This window comes from Mycteria americana, chromosome 5, assembly GCF_035582795.1.
Source record: "Mycteria americana isolate JAX WOST 10 ecotype Jacksonville Zoo and Gardens chromosome 5, USCA_MyAme_1.0, whole genome shotgun sequence".
Taxonomy (NCBI): Eukaryota; Metazoa; Chordata; class Aves; order Ciconiiformes; family Ciconiidae; genus Mycteria; species Mycteria americana.
In genome coordinates, this window is record NC_134369.1 from 49,680,593 (window position 1) to 49,702,367 (window position 21,775).

Here is a 21,775-nt window from a genome sequence, read left to right on the forward strand (position 1 = left end):
GCCTTCTTCTGAAGCCATGTGCTTGTGCTTGTCCTTGCCGTCACTCACGTTTGAAGTTCAGGAATAGCAAGTCACCAGATTCCTGACTTCGACATAAAATTTCTTTGCAGGCAGATAAGCTATTTATTCCTAAACCTTTTCCAGAGCACTTGCTACCCATCATTTTTGTTGGGCAGCAGTTGTGCCCAGCCAGTAGATTATTATAAGAATGACTAGATTGGTTTAGAAAAAGCACACAACCCCCTGACCATTGTGGCTCATGCAGATTTGTGTCAACCTTTTCCCAGTTCTACACTGGCTGGGTTTGCAGCCCTGAGGCTTTAATCAGGGTTTCTTGTTGAACAAATCTAAGATTAAAAGGAAAGCATGTTTCACCTGGATTTAGGTGGAAACTCAGATTTTCTTACAGGATTCCCCTGGAATGGGATGGCTATTGGCACAAAGAATGGTCGTATATGCGAATAACATGCTTTGGGGCCTTATGACTTCATTTAGCATCCTGAGCCTGCTGAAAGCTTTGCTGGCCTTTATGTTTGATGCCCACATAGCATGGTGATAGGTGTCCCCCCTGTTCTGGCAAAATCTGGTCTAGTTTGCAGGTCTGAACAATTCTCACACCTCTTGCACTGGTTTGCTGGATGCCCTATTAGTTTATTGTAGTCCAATAGCAAGTGCTACCCTGTGCCACCTTGAGATGACTTTGACTTTTGTGATTTGAAAATTGTTTTAGTGTCTTGTCATATCTTGAAACTGATGTAAAAGTGAGACAATGATGTCAGTTCACGTTTTCTGTGTTGATTTTACTGTGACTAATTTGGGGCCTTTGTTACACATGCTGCAAATGTCACAGATTTTAGATCTCAATGGTTGAAGGTTTTGGTTGTTAATGACATTTTGTTGGAGATAAATACACTCATTTTCACTCCTACTTTAAATTGCAAGGGAGGAAAATTTTCAGATGAGAAAAGCTGATATGTTATTTCATTATTTATATTATTATTCTATCTAATAATGAATCTAGAATTCTGCTGATGTTCTCTTTGTTAAAATAAGGATCTGTGTCGATGGACAACTTAAGAGATAATAATGTTTTTTTGCTCTATCTCCAAGACCACTCTCCTTTTTCTTCCTGTTTTAAAAAGGAAAAAGTAGCATTTGGGGTGAGACATTATTTTTCATTAATCTCCCTACTTCCATTTGTCCAGTTGGGACTAGAAGATCAAGAGGTACCTACAATACCACAGCTGCTGTTGTATTTCAAATTTGTCAAGGAGCAGGAAGAGTTAGAACATTTCCTAGGGAGACTTTCTTTCGCAGGCATTTGAACCAAGGCCAAACCAGGGGCCAGAATGGTGGGTACATTTGGGGGGTGTGCTCACTCCTGGACGGCAGGGGAAGGGCTCTCGGCTGCAGTGGGCTGATGCGCCTGACAGATAGGGCACACAGCATTGGCTTTCCAGGGATAAGGACAAAAAGGATGTTGACATTCCTGACGTTTTGAGATTTTTATAGCTGCTCTGTGGCTGGTGGAGAGAGAAGGGGTCTTCTTACAGTGTGATTCAGGGTGTTTAATGCAGGCTCTTGCTTTGAACCCTCTCTGGAGGTTTCTCTTGTCAGTGTCCCATCTCCCCAAGTGGACAAGGCCCCTGCCGTGCCCAGCAGCGGCACCTGTTGGTGCTGTGCCTCTTAGCCATGGCGTTCCTTCCCCGCAGGGTACAAGGGCTAAGGGCTTGGGACCCCTCTCTCTGCTCTGGGTCTGGTGTCCGCTCCCTGTTCGGCCAGCTTCAGCTGCATGTCGTACTGCCACCTTCTTGCCTTTTCTCCTTTTTCACCATTGCTACAGGGTCTCTGTGCTTTGTAGGTCCTAACAATTATACTTTTGTCTTCTCGTCTTTTACAGTGCCTTTTACAGTGACTTTCAAGTGCCCATTCGGACAGACCTAAGATTTGCCTATCAAGAATGATGGGGTCAGTGGCCATAAATAGAGACACAAATTCAGCCCACTCTGCTAGCAGAGCAAAACGATTCAGTGAAATTATATCTTGTAATTTAGACCAGAAATATGTCCTACAGTATCAAGTCTGCTATGTTTATTTATAGCTAAAAAACCTAAAAAAATCTAAACCTATGTTGTGTTTCTGATTATTTTTCTAAATCCACAATAATCTTCAAGAACATTAAGATATTTGCATTCCTTAGACTGTACGATTATTAATCCCCTTATCTGGCTTGGAGTTCTCTGTGGGTGAACATATTCTTGGGATGATCTGGATTTTAGATTTCTCCAGCAGACACAAAGGAAAAATATAAAAGAGAGAGAAATAAACAAATTCAAACTCAGCATGCTGCTTGTTGAAAATTCTCATTCTAATAAATTCATTTGACCTCTCAGTCTCCGTGAAATTAAAAAAGTCACAGCCCTGTTTGATTAATAAACTGACTTAAGATAGAGTGTGTGGGTGGGGGTGTGTGTGTATGTGTGTATCAAAATCCCTGCCATCCTAAGTGCTGTGAGAGGTAGGAGATGTGGAGAAGGAATCAAACTAACGGAAGAAGGTCAGAGAACCAAGCACGAAAGGGGTCACTCATGGCTTGAGGGGGTAGGACTCATTTTTTGTATATGTTAGTTCTGTGATACCATGTGTCACAAAATTAACTAATGGGTCAGTCGATGCTTAATGGATTGGGTATGAATATATATACAATAGTACCTAAACAATATTTCTATGAATCAGTTGTACAGTAAACATATTTGAAAATTGGGGCTAGAAATGGATTTTAATTGAAACAAACAAGGTTTATGCCAGAAAGAGTTATTGGACAGAGAGTGGAGCAGCCCAAGTGACCCCCACAGCCCCATCTACAGAGCTGACAGTGACTGTCACTGCAGAGGGGAGCTGTGCTGCTTTCTGGCTTTACCTTGAATTATGAAACTAAAGAATAGCTTTAGCTATAGAGCCATAAAGTAACACACTGCCCTTGGAAGCTGAATCTCCAGTTCTTCCCAGAAAAGAAGTGGAGTAGTATTAAAAATAGGTTACAGGTAATTGTTTTAGTCCTTGCCAGGTCTGGTGTACTGGTGTCTAATTAGTAAGTGTGAGCAGTATTGATCGACTCCTAAAAATACATGCTGAAGCCGCCATGTTCAAGAATGAGGATAGCTTTGTGTGTGTATGCATTTAGCCCAGATGTTTTGTCTGAAGCAGATGTGGTGAGATCATGGCCTCCCTTTCACTGACCACTGCAGTCTTGAATTTGAAATTTTTAGCTGAGAAGAAGTTATTTCTGTAGCTCTCCAGAGGAGCAAATGCTCCCTGCAGAGCCCCATTGCAGGCCTTGGCTTTCCTAGCCCATTTAGTCATACCAGTCTGCAGTACCTCTGGAGTCGCTCCCCAGGGGATATGATGAACCTCAAACACAGTTCTGCAACTACCAGCAGGTCTTTTTCTACCTGTGACAGACGCTTTCCTGCTCAGTGTGGAAAGCAGCACCTGCATATGTGTGTGCCCTGTGTGCTACACCCATACTTGGTCTAGTTCAAGTATGCGAGCTCCAATCCTGTGAGGTATTGGACTGCGACCAGTGTGCATGGATATTGCTGCTTCTTTTTCTGTTTTGTTCTTTTTCTCTTACTTCTTCTCTCTCTCTCTCTCTCTCAAAGGCCTCTCACACCTAATGATGGGTGAACAAGGTAAGTCCTTTGACTTTCTCTTTGTTTCAGTCACTGATCATGAAAGAGCTTTGTCTCTGCTGCTTTTCTGAGCTGGGCTTTGCATGACAAAAACAACTAAGCCTACTGGGTGCCAGTCAAGCCATTTGCATTTTTGCCTCTGTGTCCCATGAGCCATGTCTGCTTGTCAGCCTGGGACTCAGGTGCCTAGGAGGGAGCATGAAATGATTCCATGGACAGTGAAGAGGTATGCTTCCCCCTTCCATGCAGCCCACCAACTATTTTATCTTGCCATTTCTTTCTTGTTGTGCCAGCTGTAATGACTTCTACTTCTGCCTGGTAAATGTAGACCTCAATGTTGGTCTTTATTTTTAAGAGTGCAATTATTACAAAAAATATGTTAATAGCCCTCATGGTATGATCCTAACTCGTTATGAATCCTGAGGAAAATTGCATATAATGGACTATAAGTCCTGTGTCTGCAATTTAAAGTTCAAATATGCACAGAGCAAAATGGTTTAGAAGAAGAACAAGGCTAACCCCAGGTAGGGCTACAAATGGGATCTAGGCCTGTATCAGAGTTCACATTTTAATATCTCAGGCTGGATTGTGTTACAGATCTATTGGCTGTGACATGATGGGATCATTAGTCCCATTTTGCGCTGTGGGGGTGTGGCGCAAGAAGCTGGTGAGGAGAGGTGAGGTGAGGAGAGGGATGATTCTGTTTCCCTCGGACAGCGTCAGCATCTTGCTGACGTGGGTACACAGGGAGGAGTTAGCAGCACTGGTGATGCATTCTGGTCTTGCGAATGCAGGAGCGAAATAGTTGAAGACTTAATGCAAGGTGTGTGCACATAGTGCACTAGAAGATTAGACCAACTATTTGTCTATGGGGAGAAAATGTGAGTTTTGACTCTAAAGCCTGATGAGACTTTCCTAGACTAGATGTACACAATAGTGTTTTTGCCATTCAGTGAACACGTATCTGAGGTTAGACAGCCCAAAGAGTTAATAAGATAGAATGTAGTGCCTGTGAAGGCTCAAGAGTAATTAGGTACTTGAATAAAAGAGACATAGTTTCTATGTATCTCAGTGAAATGTAGAGAGGCTTAGGACATAATCAGTTTTTATTCTGTAGTTCAAGGCAGATATCTGCTCTGAGGTCATGAAAGCTCAGGAAACAATCAGAAGTGAAGTTGGGGCTCACTCTTCACTTTCTGTACTGCTTAGCGTCCCTATGTGGTGGGAAAGGTAGAAGAACAGGGCTCTTTATGAGTGTATGTCAAGACCATGGTATTTGGCATGTGGAGCATCTGGCTAAGCTCTGGGAAGCATTGAGCTCCTTGTCTATCCCCACTTACTGTTCAGCTGGGCTCATGGCTAGGAGGTTGTACTTGGTGAAGGAGCATCCAGCAGACAGGTCCCTTCAGCATGTCCTAGTTGCTCAGGATGCAGCTGAGTATGGCAAGCCATTGGCAGAGGAAGGATGATGCCATGTTGGGAGTGACCAGGACAGTGAACTTTCATGGCCACTTTCAGTCTCAATAACACTGAACACACCTTTGTAGCAGTCTGTGATTTAGCACTGGATTATATAAACAGATGCACTTGGCCATTGAAATTACAAGTTGCAACCCAGCTGGCTCATGAAGACTTGCATGACCTATTCAGACCTGTATGATTGTCATCAGCCCTTTCTATACTCCCTTGCCTGGCAAAAAAAATGTGAAAACCATTGGCTTCTGGCAACTTTAGCCACCCTTATTTATCCATGATGCATCAGGGAACAGTGGCTTCTCTTTTCTTGCCAAACAACTCACAGATATTCCCTTTTGATAAATATTTACTCTCTATAAAAATATGATGGATATAAAATATGTAAATGTATATGTGTGAGTAAATATGCAATGTCAACATTATACACAAATACATTAGCTCTGGTAGGTGAAATGTGTTTAGCAAATATATTACCATGAGATTTATTTTTTTCCTGTCCTACTCTGTTGTTTCCCTTGCTGTTTTGAATTTGTCGTGGAATGAGGCATATCACTGGCGTGCTATTGCATGAAGGGTTTGCATTTCTCAGTAGAAAATCAACTTAAAGCCAAAGGGCTTAACCAGGCAGTTGCTGGTTGTACTGTCAGTTGTTTAAGCCTTGCTTTGTGCTTTAGTTGTGGTGTGTCTCGTGTTTTTCCCTTGACATTGTGATTTGTTGGGTTTGGCTGCTACGTAAATATGCTCATTTTCTTGTTTGTGTAAGTATGGCCAGTGACGTCATTTCCTGTTTTTTATGCTTCCTCCTTCTCTTCTCTTTTGCCTCCTCCATGACGGACACCCCTCTTGTTCCTCCTCTTAACTGGACGCACACCTTCCTGTCTGTAGGTAGAAGTAAAGGTAGAGATTGCATTCTTTCTGAGACTTCATTGCTTGTAAAATGTTTGTTTGTCAATGGACAAATTGTATTTTTATGAATGTGGTTCATATTGGAACTTAATGCCTTTATTTTTAAAGTCTCTTAACAATCTTTTGTTTTGTATTGAATTATGGAAGAAATATTTATTGAGATGAATGCTTTGAGGCCTTCTTAACAGATGTTATTTTCTCCCTCTTCACACTAAGTACGTGCTGCGCAGTGTCAGGCTCTCTGTAGCTGGTGACACTGGGGTGCAAAGGGACTGTCAGTTCAGTTGAAGACAGAGCCAGAGGCCAGTGAGCTGGTACTGCCAACTGCCTTGCACTGGAGTGATGCCACCACTGGGAATTTTGGCACTGGTGTTGGTGGAAGCAGGACCTGGGCCCTGGGCTTGTCCAGTACCCTTCAGCGATGGAGGTCTTTTGAGCTATCATTTCTCCCCCTAGCTCTGCTTCCCATCCTCTCTGTTAGTGAAAAGGTGTTTTTTGAAGAGAGATTGAGTTGCAAAAAGCTGCAGAGGAAACAGAAGTGATCAGCACTGCTAAACAGAGAGGTCCATTTCCTTTGCAGCTTAGTACAGCACAGGGCATGTAGGGCTGCTCTGGGGCTGCAGCTTGCTGCTCTTCAGCAGTTCACACCTATCTTGAGCATGCAGAGGGCAGTCATCCATGCCTAATCAAAACTGTCAAAAAGGCAAAATACTGCGAACCTGCTCTGGGTCTCCAGTTGGACTGGAGGGAAGGGTGAAGATTAATTGATAAATTATAAGCACTGCTCGAGGAAAATCCATTTCTTTGTCCTATTTTCCAATGAGAGAGAGAGAGTAAAAGGTTTTATTATGCTGAGGCTTACTTCTTTTCAACAAATACACTGCTGAAGAATCTGATCTATTGATCAGCATGATTTGAACACATTGGAGGATGCTAGGTGTGTCCATGCCAGTAAGACATTGAGGGGTGAAATGGCTAATTGTACTGCTATGAATTTGGGAGGATATGAGAGCTCAGAGGATTTGTTCATAATAACTTTCCTTTGAGGCACAAGCAGTCTCTGCCCAGTGACCACTCCTCCTGCAATACCTGAATTCTGAGGAGAACAATGGCATATTAAACACTTTCTCTTTGTATGATTCCTCTTTCTGATGCCCTGCCTTCTTCCATCAAGTTTGTATTGTTGGATTCTCTGTGATGGGGTGCGTCATGTAATCAATATTATTTGTTCTGTTTTGAGGTTGAAAAAAATATTCCAATACTTAATTTCATAACGTTTCTATTCTATCCGAGGTTGGGCAATGGAGGATAACACATAAGGTGTACTCCGAGCTATCTTCTTAGCAAGAGGTGAACATCAGAACATAATAATCACATATAAACACTGTAAAAAATGTGAGAACCTAAAGCTCTAAGTACACCATACAAGATGTCACTGTGCCTCAACACAGCTGCCAATAATTGAGTTAGCTGATGTATGGCTTAGTGTGATTTAAGGGTCAGTGTAGATCAGGGTGAGTCTTGTATGGCATGATGTTAGCTCATGTTGCTCCCTTCTTTTCTTGGGTGGCATTTGTGCTGCAGGCCAGTTTGTGCAGGACTAAACTGAAAGTCTTTTGCAAAGCAAAAGTCCCAGTTGAGCCTGTAGGAATGAGGATTGTAATATATAGTCCACAATTAATTCATATGCACTGAAACTTAATTTATTGTGTGATTGAGTGAAAATATTGTTTCACTTCCCAGCTATGTGTAGATTTGAGCTCCAGTTATAGCAAGTGACTTCATCAGAGAACCATCACTCTGTATGAAAAATGGTATTACCTTCAGAGGGCTCAAGCGGTGTAATTTTGAACCCACACATGGCCTTCAGCTCAGAGAGAAGGTGGTACCAGATGCCTTAGTGATTGTACCTGGAAGGTTCATATTTTTTGGCATTCTTGTAGTTTTTAGTAAAAACTGGCAGCCACTCTGTCTCATGCCACGTATGTAGCTAAAGGATATGATGTATTTGATTTCATAAAACCTCTTCACAACATATAGCAGTCTGTGACCTTGCATTCGTCGTTTGAAACAAGTCTTTCACTAGTTGCTTCCACTGTAGTGAATAGGCTTCTTCTGCATCTATCCTTTTTAAAAAGTGCAGGAGATTTTTTTTTTTTAATAAGTTCCTGGGAAGCTGAAGAAGATGAAGTGTAGGTGTTCTGGGGTAATGGCTGGAGTAGGCAAGATACAGAAAGTCATCTGGATACCACTTGAATTTTAACCTGAACTGAATATATATGCATTGTTTATGTTTTTATTGGGCGTATGGAACTGGTTGCGGAGATGAGGTAAATGTGTGATGAGCAGGGAGGACTTTTATTTAGTTTGGCATGAATTGCTGAATACGACTTCTCTTCTGGAGAGGAATTGACAATTAAGGAACAATTATATGAGTTTATTTCCCTAACACTCCCCCACAAGTAAATGATACCAAAGGAGATCATAAATATCCAACTCTAATTTGCTACTGAACTGGAGTTAATGTGTAGTCATGCTCTTCCATATCATTTGTTCTCTTGACAGCATTTGTTAAGGAAATGATAATTTGCCTTTTTGCTACCTTTCACCATTCTTTTATATATGTTGTGGGTTTTGTTTTATCATCACTCTTGGTTTGGATCTGGCTTCTATTGAGGTTCGTGCCTCCAGAGGAAATTGGCTGTATTCCTGGTGGGATTCTGCTATTTTTGGTGAACGAAGCCCTGTGTCTTCTTGAAGGCAATAGCAAAATTCACATAGAATTTAGTGGGCCAAGATTCACCCAAAGAACTGAAAAGTCCCAAACATCCCCTCTGACACAAAGAATGACAGTGAGGTGTGGCTGGTTTCTGGGTGTGCACAGGACACCTCCAGCGCCCATGCGGTCTCCAGACTGCTGCTTCTCCTCTAAGGCACTGGGCTCCTTCCCTCCATCAGTTGCTGTGCTCGGGATGAAAAACTGCACAGCTGCACACTCATTTTCAACATGAAACAGGTTTTTTCTCCATTTTCAGAGAGAAATGAAAAAGTACTCACATATTTCATGGGTGGGACAATTTTTAATGCATGTTGTGTAGACCAAAGGCTACTGGCAAATTCTCCATGTAGTTCTCAGCATTGCAAGATCAGATTATCTCCCTTGGTCCTAACTGCTTTTAATCCAAATAGGTCTTTTAAGTCTTGTAATGTTCAGCATTGCTCTCACAGAGCAGTGTGAAGTTGTTATTTCTTTCAATTGTTCAATAATATTGACCAGGAGGTAATGGCACAGGAAAAATGAAATAGCATTTGTGGACTTGGATAGAAGGAAATGACTGGACCTTACTGATCTGGAAAATAATTTCAAGTTTTTCTTCACCAGTAATACCGTTAGGATTTCAGAGTGATGTGAGTAAATCCATCTGAGTGGCCAAGAGTTTATGCAAATGTTGAAGTGAAACATCAGTGACAAATTAAATCATTTGTGCTCTATAAATACCTAATTATACAAGGGGAAAAACAGCACTACATTCATCTTGCCAGCCTTGGCAGTGGTTTTTAAGCTCTGCTTTGCCCTGTAAAATATCTTAATATTTGGGTTTTAAATGTAAATATAGCATGGTTGTGGTTTCTACACTTACAATCCTTTCCTTAGTACTTTGAAAATATATATGGTATTAGGTTTGTTTTCCTGTTGGTGGGAAAAAAATCCTGCATTATTATAAGGATGGTGACTTTCAGTTTTCACTTTCCTCTTAATGGCTGTTTAAAAAATAAGGCATTTTATTTTATGGTTAGCAAATACCCAATCTGTAAAACCTCTTTGATAGAATCAAGGCCCCTTGAATGTCGATGTCATTCTTCTGGAATAATTTTTTTTTAAGCGAATTTTTGCTGCTGGTTTCGTATTTTATTTAGGGAAGAAACAAATATTTTAACGTAATTTGTATAAGTCTAATTAGAGATGATTGATAGTTGATGAATTTAAAATGTAAGATATTGGGGGACATTTCTGCAAGGCATTCACCCTATTTCTTTATATTCCAGAGGTCATGACATTTTCCGAACTTTGGTGAATGAAGTCACTTAAATGTTGAATATGAGCTAACGTAAGGAATAGATGTTTTATAAACATTTTTCTTTTTACACCTCTTCATAATATATTTATGAAGGCAGACAAATGAGACATTAAATAGGACGTTTCTGGTAAATTATTTTTTGTTTGTGCATATGAGCATGTGTGTTTACAAATAATGTGTATGCATAAAATATTTAATAATGTGTTAAGTATTTTGTAGATTATAGGTAATTTATTTTTTCTTACGTGCTTTCTTTCTGCCTTATTTTAAAACCATGTCTTTCTGACGTGAATAAACAGCTGATTCTTCATTGGCTTTCATTTTTATTAAGAAGAATGATTCCTGTGAGAGTTAAAGGCGTTGTGGTCGTGTTGTGTGTAAACAGGAGCTAAAATGTTGTTGTCTTATGCTGTATTGTAGTCTTCTGTTTTCGATGAGGCTCAGGTTTCACTCTGCCCAAAGAGCATATTTAATTGATATCATTGAAAGGCTTTTTTTTCTTCCTCTATTTTCTTCATTTGAGGCATTCAGTGGTGTGTAGAGATGCAGAGGTAGCAAAACAGGCCATATGCTTTGTAAAAGGCAGACTAATAGCACTTTTGATGGACGTCTGATTTTAAAGTGCTGTATCTTTCATTAAAATTTACATGTAAAGTAAGGGCAAGCACAGTGACATGAAAGCTAATGCAAGTTGCACATCTTGACATAATAACAATCACAAGAAACTGGAGATCCCAGATGGCAGCTTGGCCTTTGCCATCCTTTTAATAAGCTACTAACTGCTAATTATTGCACTCTTATGGGCAAGTTAATTTACTGTTGACTCTTAAAGAGACATTGTGCCTTTTCCTGGCATTTAGGTTTTTCAGTTGAGATTTGAGGGTGTTTTTTCCCTGCAGATTGGAGTCCTTCCAACGGACAGTAACAAAGAGGCAAAGAAGCAGAGAGGGAAATGGAACATAATAAGCAATGTTTTCTTTGATAATAGCAGAATATAGGGTTGTGGGTTTTTCTAGGGCATGGGCTTAGAGCTGAAAGGAACACCAGCATGTATATTAGATCCAGGATTTAGGTTTTGTATGTAAAAGAAAGCCCTTACTGCAGAGTTAGTATTATCGTTAAAAATAAACAGAACGTCTTTCCCTTAAATAATTGAAGCTTGAGAGTCTGCAAATGAGATAAACTAGAAATAGAAAATCAAAATTACAGGTTCATTTCTGTTGCCAGAGATGAAGGCAAAATTTCAACTCACAATTCTGAAAGCTAAAATGTCCACTGTATCTTTGGAAAAATTACTCATTTTAATGTTACTTACCTGGTTGTCATAATGCAGGGAAGGAGCGTTATCTGTAAACATACAATTTTTTAAAGTGATCTTTTTCTCCTTCCAGTTGAAAGGGACATTTGGTAATGAGACCAGTCAGGGAGAAGTTTTGATCTAAGAACCTATTTAGGAATGAAGGAACAGCTGCAGTTTAAATGGACTCTAATTCTCACAGTTAATGCTGTTTTGTGAATGCATGATTCTCTGTGATAACATTTGGTAGGAGTGATGGTGGGTAATAGCTTATTTCCTGGGCTTTACGGTAATGCATCAAAGTGGTTATAATGCCATCAGGAACTGAAACAGACCCGTCACACACATCAGACAGCCCTGCAAAAATATGAAACCCAGTGAAAGAGGGGAGTTTCCTGTTTTAAGGCTCATTGTGGCCTTTTGTGGACTAGAGCGATAACATTACGGTATTGAACAGTTTAGAAAATATGTACTATGTAAGCTGGATCTTATGCTTTAAGAGTAAGCGCTTAGAAACAGCAGCCTTATTTGCAATGCTTTACCAGATAGTAAATATTTTGACTAGAGATTAGTGGATAACATGCCATACCAATGGTTGTAAAACTATTACGGTGAAGAAGGTCATGCTTTCTCAAATCGTCTGATACAACTCACCCAGTATTGTCTGTGTCATTTATTAAGTCATGTCTAATGGTGTGTGATTTCCCCCACATCAGTATTCTGGTTTTTGATTCTGATTTTGGCAATGCACCGTTGCTAGTTGCTGATCTTCCTGTGACACCCACCGCCTTTCATTTATATGGCCATACTCACCTCTTTCATGGTGGCTAGAGCTCCTTCTCATGCTGGCTTTCATTTCCACGTTCGTTTCGAGAGCCTTGATAGTTCTGAGTGCATGTATCCAAATAGAGGTCAGTACTGATAGGCTATGAAATAAGGGAAGCTAATAGAAAATACTACTACAGTGAGCAAGGAATCAGGTGTGAATCCAGCACTCACAGGTTGTAGCATATTCCTTCGTTTTCAAAACCTTTTCGTTTTGAAATTTATGTTACAGGTGACTTATCCTGCAAGTTGCTGTGCTTAAGGTACTGTGTTCCCTAAACAGCAGGTGAAGTCCATAGAAATTAAAGGTGTTTTGCACTGGGGAATGTGTTGTGTACCTGCAGGGATAAAGTCCCCAAATTCTGTTTTAGCAAGATTTTCTGTGAGATGTTGATCTCATACTAGATATGCTTTATATACCAAGAGGCTTGATGTAATGGTATTAAGAGCCATATTCTTCACTGCACTGCAAGGATTTTATTGTGGTATAACTGATATCGAAGCAGAGAAAATGCACCGATGTAAAAGAAATAGTGCAGGGAAGAATCTGGCTCTGAGACTGTTCCAACATGAACCTGAGGGATTCTGGATCATTCTCACTAAATGATGGCCTTAGTTCTCCTCTTGTTAAAGGAAAAGACTGCAAAGCATTTAATAGAAACAGTCCTTTACCAGCACTGCTTTGTGGGGAAAGGCTTTAAACTGAATTGGTACTTTGAGAATTTGTGTACACAGTTGTCACCATTAAAAAAGTCAGTAGCATTTGCCAAGCAGTACCACACCGTGGTGCCTGAGATATTGCTTTCTCTCCTACAGTAGAGCAAGAAGAATGTATGTAGTATATGTAGGTAAGTGTTTACGATTTGATTCTGTCAATTGCATGCATTTTAATCGAGCTTTTCTCTCAAATCACAGTTTGATTGGGGAACTGCTTATGGGTCAGATTATTTCTAAAGCAAAAGACGGTTCCTTTTAATTCACCAGATTCTTTTTACTGAAGACTCTAAAAAAACATTTCAGTATTTGTTCTAAAATCATATGGCTCTGTGATTGTTAGTTGTTAGTGGTGGTAACAAAAATGTATACTTTGAATGCTAAAATAATTGTATTTTCAAAGGAGCTGTGGTCTTATTAGGTATGGTGGAATTGTATTAAGCCAGTGTTATAAAGCACACACCTTTATTCCCCCTAATTACTGGTATATTAATAATGACCAGGTTGATGATGAATGTGCTGATCACCAGCTGGGATCAGACAATTACATTTGATTATGTAAAGAGTTAGTTGCTATAAGCCTTGAAATATTAAACTTGGCTAGAATAAATATCACTGAAGAACCTTTGTCTTTTACATGTGTATTCAGCTGCCAGTTCTCTGAGCAATTCTTGGTTCACCCGGTAATGTTGGGAATCAAACTGTGAACAGTTATTTTCCAGCCCTGTGAATGTTGATAAAAGGATCTTGCATAGCTGTTGGCTTGTCCTGCGAGGGGAGAGCACATTGCTGCATCGCAGCACAGGGATTACAGGCTCTCGCTTAGCTCTGCATTAAAGATGTTGCAAGCTTTTATAAAACCCAGGGCAGCACCTAGCATCGCTGTGCATTTGCATTTCCCAGCTCTGATGAAGGGCACACACGTTTCAGGCACCAGTGCCTTGCAGGACTGGCCGGCTCCCTCATCCAAATAGTACATTTCTCTGACCATTTTCAACTATACATATTTATTTTGGACAGTCTTACTCCACAGACAGTCTCAATGAAGTCAGTCTGTAGGCATGTGGGGCAAGCTGCTCTCTACATCTGTTTTTTATCCCTCAGTTTACCAAATTATTTTTTTCCCCAGAATTTGTTCAGTTCCTAAATATCCATTGATTTATCTTTCCTCTGTTGCTAAATTGCTGAAAAGACACATAACTTTCATTATTTGTCTCCTGGAATACTGTCATGAAGAACACTTTCTGGCATTGATCTTCTGCAGTTTGAACAGAATATCATTTTTGCCACAATGTGACAGACCATTTATGCCAGACTGTGGAAAAATTCTTTTCCTAAAGTTGGAAAAATGAGAATGTACAGATTGTAAGGCTCTCTTTAAAAATGGCTTGCTGTACTTAAGGTACTCAATTCCAGGCTTAGCATTTCAATTTCTCAGTCAATTTTATATTACTAGATATGATACTAGAGACATCATTAGTAATTTTTCTTTGCTACATTCTTGTACTTTATTTATTTTATCTATTGACTCCATCTTTAAAACAGATGTATTTTAAGAGAAATCTGTGGACACTTCATTTCCTGCCATGCTGCACTGTATGTGCATAATGGAATGAATGTATTATGTGGTGGATGCGCTTATTATATTGTCAGCCAAAAGTATGACTTTTTTCTCTTAGTGCCAGTTCCCTTTGACTTCCCAAATACTGATTTTTTTTTCTTTTTCTTTGGTGGGGGGGAAGATTGGAGAGATAATCTCTGATTTTCTTTCTTTTTGTCTCCTAAGGTACTTCTATTCAAAGCAGTGTAGTTTTCTTACTAATTTTCTCCTTCAGGTGTTTGCTATCAATCTGCTGGGTTAAACTTTGTGCTATTCCATCAGGCAACTTTGGTAAATGTTGATCAGTGCATGAAATCAGTTCTTAAATGGTTGCAAAATTGCCTTCCTTCAGACTGTTTTGATCACAAGGGCTTTCAAGTGTCAAAGTCATTTGGAGAACTAGATAAAATGCATGAGCACTAAGCTTTTTCCAGGATAGAATAAATAAATGTGTTTTCTACTGTGTGCTCTGCCTTTGATAGTGATTTGTTAAAAGGGAAAAAAAGAAAGGCAATGATATTAAATATTTACAAGAGTGATTTAGTTGTGTAATCTTGTGCTATGCATCCCTGTTTAATAGTGAAATCAGCTACTGCTGAAGTAAATGCCATTAAACTGGTAGTGCTGTGAAGGTCACTGCCTATACAATGTCAAAGCAATTTATAGAGAATAATGATTTTTGTCGGCTTTCCAATGTACCACCCTCCCTCCTTTTTGTCTCCTTTTCCAAAAATAACCGAAAAGAAATTTATTTCAGGAATCACTTTCTCTCTGACTCTTCTCCCATCTGACTGATTTGGGAGCTTGAAACCTCTTTGCAAGTTTTCCTGTTGATGTGCTCAGTGGATAGACACTGATTCCCTTCTTTCTGGCCTTGAGTGCGTTACAGCTCTATTTGCTGGGATTTCCAGTTGGCCATTTCTCAGCAGTTCGCTTTAAGAGATGCTGAATTATGACCTCCGCTCTTATGAGTGGTTGCTTTTCTCCCCTGTGCTATTTCCAGCCCTATCTGTCTGCAATTCTCCTGAAAAATACTTTTTTGTATGCTGATTGTTTGTCATCAGCAGCGCGCATGTAGTGTGTTGACATCCCACCAACCTCCTGTCCTGATAAGTGTCTTATAAATGCTTGGAGTACGTTCCTAAATAGCATCATGTTTAATGGAGAGGCCTCAGAAGTGAGAGGTGTGTTCTTCGCTCCACGGCTGGCTTTCCCTGCGAATTGTCGGGGCTTTTGTGCCTCTGCGGCAGTGGAGTAGGGACAAAAGCCCTTCACCACTGCACAAGGAGGCTGCCGCATTGATGCTTACGGAGTGTCCTGAAAATGATACACAATGAGTACAAAGCATTATCATTCAGCTTCACATCCATCCAGTAAGAAGGTTAATTATTTGTTTTCCTTGTTTTACAGTTGAATAAGCAGAAGCATAGAGAGATGGAGATAGCTGGAGGAGAACAGGCAATAAATGCCAGCGTTCTCTTGTCCATTCCTGTTTCTGTAAGCAGCAGTGCAATCTAGCTTATAAACCACCAAATAACTTGCTTGTTCTACCAAGGACTCTCCCAATTAGATTTCACTTGCTAAAGCAATTCTCTAAGAAGATTAAAACTGTATTTATCTATTGATAAACATGTACATGACTGTAGAAATAGCAATCATATTTTACAAAGGGAACAACACATACTCTCTGTGACAAAAATCTACAGAATGAAAAAACCCATAATGCAGATGTGCCCAGGAGTTAGCTGGGAAAGTACATCTGGGTGCACAGAGACAATGTGGGTTTCTCCTCGAAGGCATGAATTTTAAGGACAAGTGGAAAAGAAAGAGGGTCCTTAAATAGTCAAGGAGTAGAAATGTTTTTTTCAGTTATGAGGAAGAAGAATGGATGTACAGCATCAGCAGTGGAAAGAGGGAGCAAATGGAATGAATGGGAAGGGAAGCAGAGGAAAGGGTAGTAGAAACATAGGAGCATCCCATGTAAAGTGGTGGGGGAGGAATCTGCCATGAACACTTGTCTTCTGGACAGAATGAGGTGGGAAGATATCCCTACACATTATTTTTTGCTGAATATTAGGCAGCTAGGTATTACTATTAGTAACTTATTTTGGTTCTTTGATTTTTGTGGCATCTCATTCCACAATGCACGCAGGAGAAGACTAAAGCCTTCATTTACTGACGTGGCTTTCCATGGCCTTCTCCTCCAGGCCCATTAGTAGACCTTTTATCTGTTATGAAAGAGGCTAGTTCAGCAGGGTGTCTGGAATAGATGTGGATGTGCATGGTTAATTCAGGCCTTGTGATTTCCTTTAGTCTGTTTTATCTCGTGCTTTGTCTCTTTTTATGCAAGTCTGTGATTAGTACTGAGTTCTTCCCAGAATGCTGGCAATTATCTCACAGGTGAAAGGATTAAGAAAGAGCAGTGAGAATTACACTGGGATTAAATAAGACTGCCTTTGGAGTGTGTTTGTGGATGTGGGTTTTTTTTCCTCTCTAAGCAAAGAGAAAGAAGAGAGAAGCCAGCTCAGCCTTCAGGTCTCTCTAGGGAGGAAAGTAATACCCTTGAATATGGAAAAGTAGCATCTCAGCTTGGGAGGAGGTCATGCTGAGAAAGGAAAGGTAATGTTAAGGCACAAGATTTAGAGTCCTCAGTTCAGTTCTTGGTTGCTCTGATTTTGCTTCAGGCAAAATCAGTGAACCTCAGCTTGTCCAGTGTGCAATGGAAGCAGTGGTAACTTTCCTGTCTTATGTTGCATGAAACTAAATTAATTACTCTGCAAGTGTGCTAGGTTTTTGGGTAGTAAGTACAAAAGAAGAGGATAGAGTAGTCTTCTCATGCCCCATGCTGTGGTCACACATCCAACCACATGATGTCAGATGTGGTTAGTGGTGGGTTATTCCTGTCCCTCTATTACCTCTCCCTCTGTGTAATGAGTGGGGCAGACACAATGCTCATAGAAATAGCAGGCTCAGCCCCCTTTTGGGACAAGAAGAGGAACTGCCCCATGGGACTGGCAGGCCACCTATCCCAGACTCTGGAGGGGCAACACAGCTTGCAGGCTGGGCCATGCCACACCTTATCTACAAACCAGTCTGGAGACTGGCTTGTGCTCGTCCAGGGCTTGGCAGATGTCACCGCTGATGGGAACCTGGACTTTGGGCTGCAGCCCTGGGCTAAGAGTTTAGTTCACCTTTAGTCCTGGCACCACTTGCGTTTGCAGTGCAGCACTGCCTGAAGACCCTGAGAGAAGTTGTGCTTTGGTGCTGAGAAAGCAAATAGTGCGAGGAAACAGGAGAGGGGTGATGGGAATGGGGCAAAAGCTACACCAGGTGCCCTGCTGAGTCTGTGCGTGATGGGAACGGTGGCACACAGGGTCTGTGCTGATCTCAGTATTGCTGGAGAGGCTTGGGTGTTTCTCAGTAAGATATAGCAGCCCTGCTTTCAAGTGAAATCGAGTTTTTACCCTTAGGGCAGTTTATTTTTCATGGAATCATAGAATAGTTTGGGTTGGAAGGGACCTTTAAAGGTCATCTAAAAGTCCAACCCCCCTGCAGTGAGCAGGGACATCTTCAACTAGATCAGGTTGTTCAGAGCCCATCCAACCTGACCTTGAATGTTTCCAGGGATGGGGCCTCTACCACCTCTCTGGGCAACCTGTTCCAGTGTTTCACCACTCCCACTGCAAAAAATTTCTTCCTTCTATCTAGTCTAAATCTACCCACTTTTAGTTTAAAACCATTACCCCTTGTCCTATCGCAACAGGCCCTACTAAAATGTCTGTCCCCAAGACTAGTTAGTTGCAGCTCATGCTAGTCAAGGGAACAGACTGGAAGGATGTTCTCTATTCCTACACAGGGTAGCTGAAGCCAGAGTGTGCAGCTTCCAGCTTCTGGGAGTCACTGCTGGCTGCTCTGAGGAGCAGCCGTGGCAGCAGTGACTGACAGGCACCTAACGTATTTTGCCCTGGTGTGACATCCTCCTCAGAGAAGTGACCAGGGCAGAAACTTTTCTTGTCCTGCCCTTGATACTGCTCTCACTTTGTGTTTTCCCACTGTATGTGCTGTCCCCATTCACTCGAGCCTTTTAGCCCTATCCTTAGGGGAATATGAACAGAGCAGTGACTATGGCTGTATGCTCTTTACCATCTACGTTACATGTACCAAGAAAGGGCCAGATAATGTTTGTTGTCATTGCTCTTGTGATAAGTATCAGGCACATCCTGAATTTACTCATTTTACTCTGGTTCTAAGGTGGAGTATTTTTCTCCTTCCATCAGTCAAGAGTCAGGCATCAGTAAGATGAGGTGTAAGTGGAAATGGGGAGATTGTGCCCTGTTGAGTCCACACAAATAACTGGGATGGAGTTACTCATGGGCATTCCTGCATGCTTTTTCAAGCTCTCTGATATTTGTTCCTTACCCCTTCACATAATTCAGTTAACACTAATCTTTTCCTCTTATAATGGAGATTTGTTGGCTTCGATTGGAGTGTGTTTAGCTGATGGGGCACCTTGGGGACAGGAGCAGAGAGTTCCCAGAGCTTTGGCTGTGTAGAATATGAACTTGCAGAGTTATAAATAGCAGTTTACCATGAGAATTCCAATATCCTAATACTAGTGTTCCATAATGATTGCCTAAGCCTCTGTTCTGTTTCCATCTGTTGATCATTATTTCTGTTGTATTTTTTATTCTGATTTTATTCTTAGTATGTCAGTTTGTTTTACCTTGTTTGTATTGATGGATAGCTGTGATTCAAACGTCTATTTTGTTCCAAGTATATTTTTATCAGAATAACCCTCATTATCTTTCCATCTCCAATATCTATGCCAAACACATTTTTAAGTGTTTCCTTATGTTATCCTGCCTGATTGACTAGATTTGGAGCTGTAGTACAGCTGTTTTGTCTTGCCCCACAGCTCCACCACACAAACCTTGATTTTGACTTCCTTTGACTTGCCATGCCTGATAATGCAGCACTGGGTCCCTCTGGCACCCTGATCTAGGGCATTGATGCCATCCCACTGCTGGGACTCAGAGTTAGCTTAGTGCACATCACTCTGGACCTTCAACAAGTAGTTTGGTGGGACAGCAGAGCTAGAAACAAGATACTCTGGTAGAGCTGTGAACAGGAGGTACTGTGTAGTCACTTAGAGCACTAAGTGTTTCCCACTTAACAGAAGAAGACAGCGAAGGACAGAGGTTACCTGATTTTCCACAGAGATAGTGTGAACTACTAGTGCTGGGAACAGAGCCCAGGGGCTCAGATTCCTGTTGGTGCAGAGCTACTGAGCTGAGCGCGCTTTCAGTTGAACACACTAGATACAGCAAGTCACATCAAAGCCATATTTAGAAGTGGGCCTAAGCAATGATATTATTCTTGCAGAGACAATACAGCGTTTGCTTCTGTGGCATTTTCTTAGTCTTTCACAGGCAAATAGTATTAATTAAAAAGTCCCTACTGCATTTGAGACACTGGCTCGCCAAGAAGTGGGGAGATTAACTTTCATTGTACATGGAGATTTCACTTTGTTCACAGAGTGCTTTAGAGAAACGGGGGAAACACTGGAAGAACAAGACTGATTCAAGAGTCTCTTATTACAAGATTATCTGTCTTTTCACTGAGCTGCATATTTATTACATGGCAAGGCTCTAGTTACAGGCCAGTGATTGCCTAGGTTCAGGTGTTTACCTGGCAGCTTCTGGGATGCCACATAAACAGCTGTAAATAGAGCCAGTTATTCAATCCAGTCATAAAGCGGTTTGATTGTAGGTCTCCAGTCTTCCCAGGGTACAATGTCCGAGCCAAAGCAGGCAGCAGGCTGTCCTGCCAGCCAACAGAGCTCTCTGCTGGTGTTATTACTGCTGCCGCTGCTGGAAATGTTTAGAAGTGTTAATATGAATTTTCAACAGGGCCAAAACAAAAGGGTCTGGGGGCAGATGGCACAGTGGGGATGGCGCAGGGAGAGTCAGAGTCTCCTTTTTTATCCGTTCATGGTACCCCTTGCTGTCAAGTGTTGGCATGGTGGGCTGCTCAGGGAGGGAAAGTGCCAATGCCTCTTGTTCTATGACAAGGCTCTGGGGGTTCATATTACTCCCTTTCTAACCCTTTCCCCCCACCTTGCTGGAGTTACTTCAAAGAAAGAACTTTAAGTACACCTTTCCTATTATAATTTCTAGTGTGTGAGACCCTGAGGTCCACAAGATATCTTTGTGCTGTATAGGATGATAATGAAATACTTAAAAATTAGCCAAACCCACAGGCAGTGGGATCATCAGTCTTTTGTTCTGTGAGGCTATCAAACCTTTCTGGATTTGTCTAATAGTTGTGGTGCATTGTGTGCATGTCTCAAGTAGACTATCAATAATATAACCATCATAACATAACCTCTAGTCCTTGTCTGTTCTTGTTTCTTCTGGTCCTGTGTATTATGCTTAGGAGAATAAAAAGCTATGGCAGCTTTTCAACAGTTAGATTCTGTGTATAGCTGAATTCTAGTCCTTCCCCAAACACTTCCATGAATTAACTTTTAAACTGTTTCTTAAAAGCCTTATCAGCCTCTAATAAAATAATTGAAGCAATATTAAGAATAATGAATCTGTAACTATACAGAGTAACAGAACCATGAGCAATCATCAGCGGCATTTAATAAACAAAACTCATAGAATACATTTGATTACTTTTGGACTGAGTTACAAAATTAATGGATGAAAGGAAGACAGTGTTTGTGATATATCTAGACTTCAATGTGTTATTTGACAAAAAGCCCTATATAATCTTACTTGAAAAAAACAATTAGTATTTGGCTTTAACATGAAGAATTTTCTAAAATAAATTAGCAATACAAAATGCAACAGCATTTTCATGAACTGGGAAGGCTAGACAAATTGGAAGTTACTGTCATTTCTGTCTAGCGCTTTTCTCAGTGATCACAAAGAGGGGAAGAAATGACATATTAATGAAATGTGTAGATTTGACTAGAATGGGAAGAATTGCAATCATCAAGGTGGATAGAAAACAGCATAAATGTCGCATGAGTGCCGTGACATCCTTCATAAATCAGTAGGTGGATAATTCATCTGTAAAGAGATCTGATAAGCTGCACCTAGACTAAACTGTTAAGGGCCTTAAATACTGTAAGGTGGAGATATGTCAAACAATTTGTAAGAATTTTGAAAGGGCTTGATGA

General features: G+C 40.8%; 1 protein-coding gene across 4 annotated transcripts in view; it reads left to right on the plus strand.

Annotated features, from left to right (window-relative positions):
* Positions 1 to 21,775, plus strand: part of NRXN3 (neurexin 3) — a 983,905-nt gene that overhangs the window by 41,056 nt on the left and 921,074 nt on the right. For 2 of the 4 annotated variants that reach the window (XM_075503346.1, XM_075503342.1), the window contains exons 3-4: positions 3,663 to 3,692; positions 6,054 to 6,065. In XM_075503346.1, coding sequence (XP_075359461.1) covers positions 3,663 to 3,692; positions 6,054 to 6,065 — 42 coding nt within the window. The remainder of the gene's footprint in view (positions 1 to 3,662; positions 3,693 to 6,053; positions 6,066 to 21,775) is intronic. The other 2 variants (XM_075503345.1, XM_075503344.1) reach the window with 1 other exon arrangement.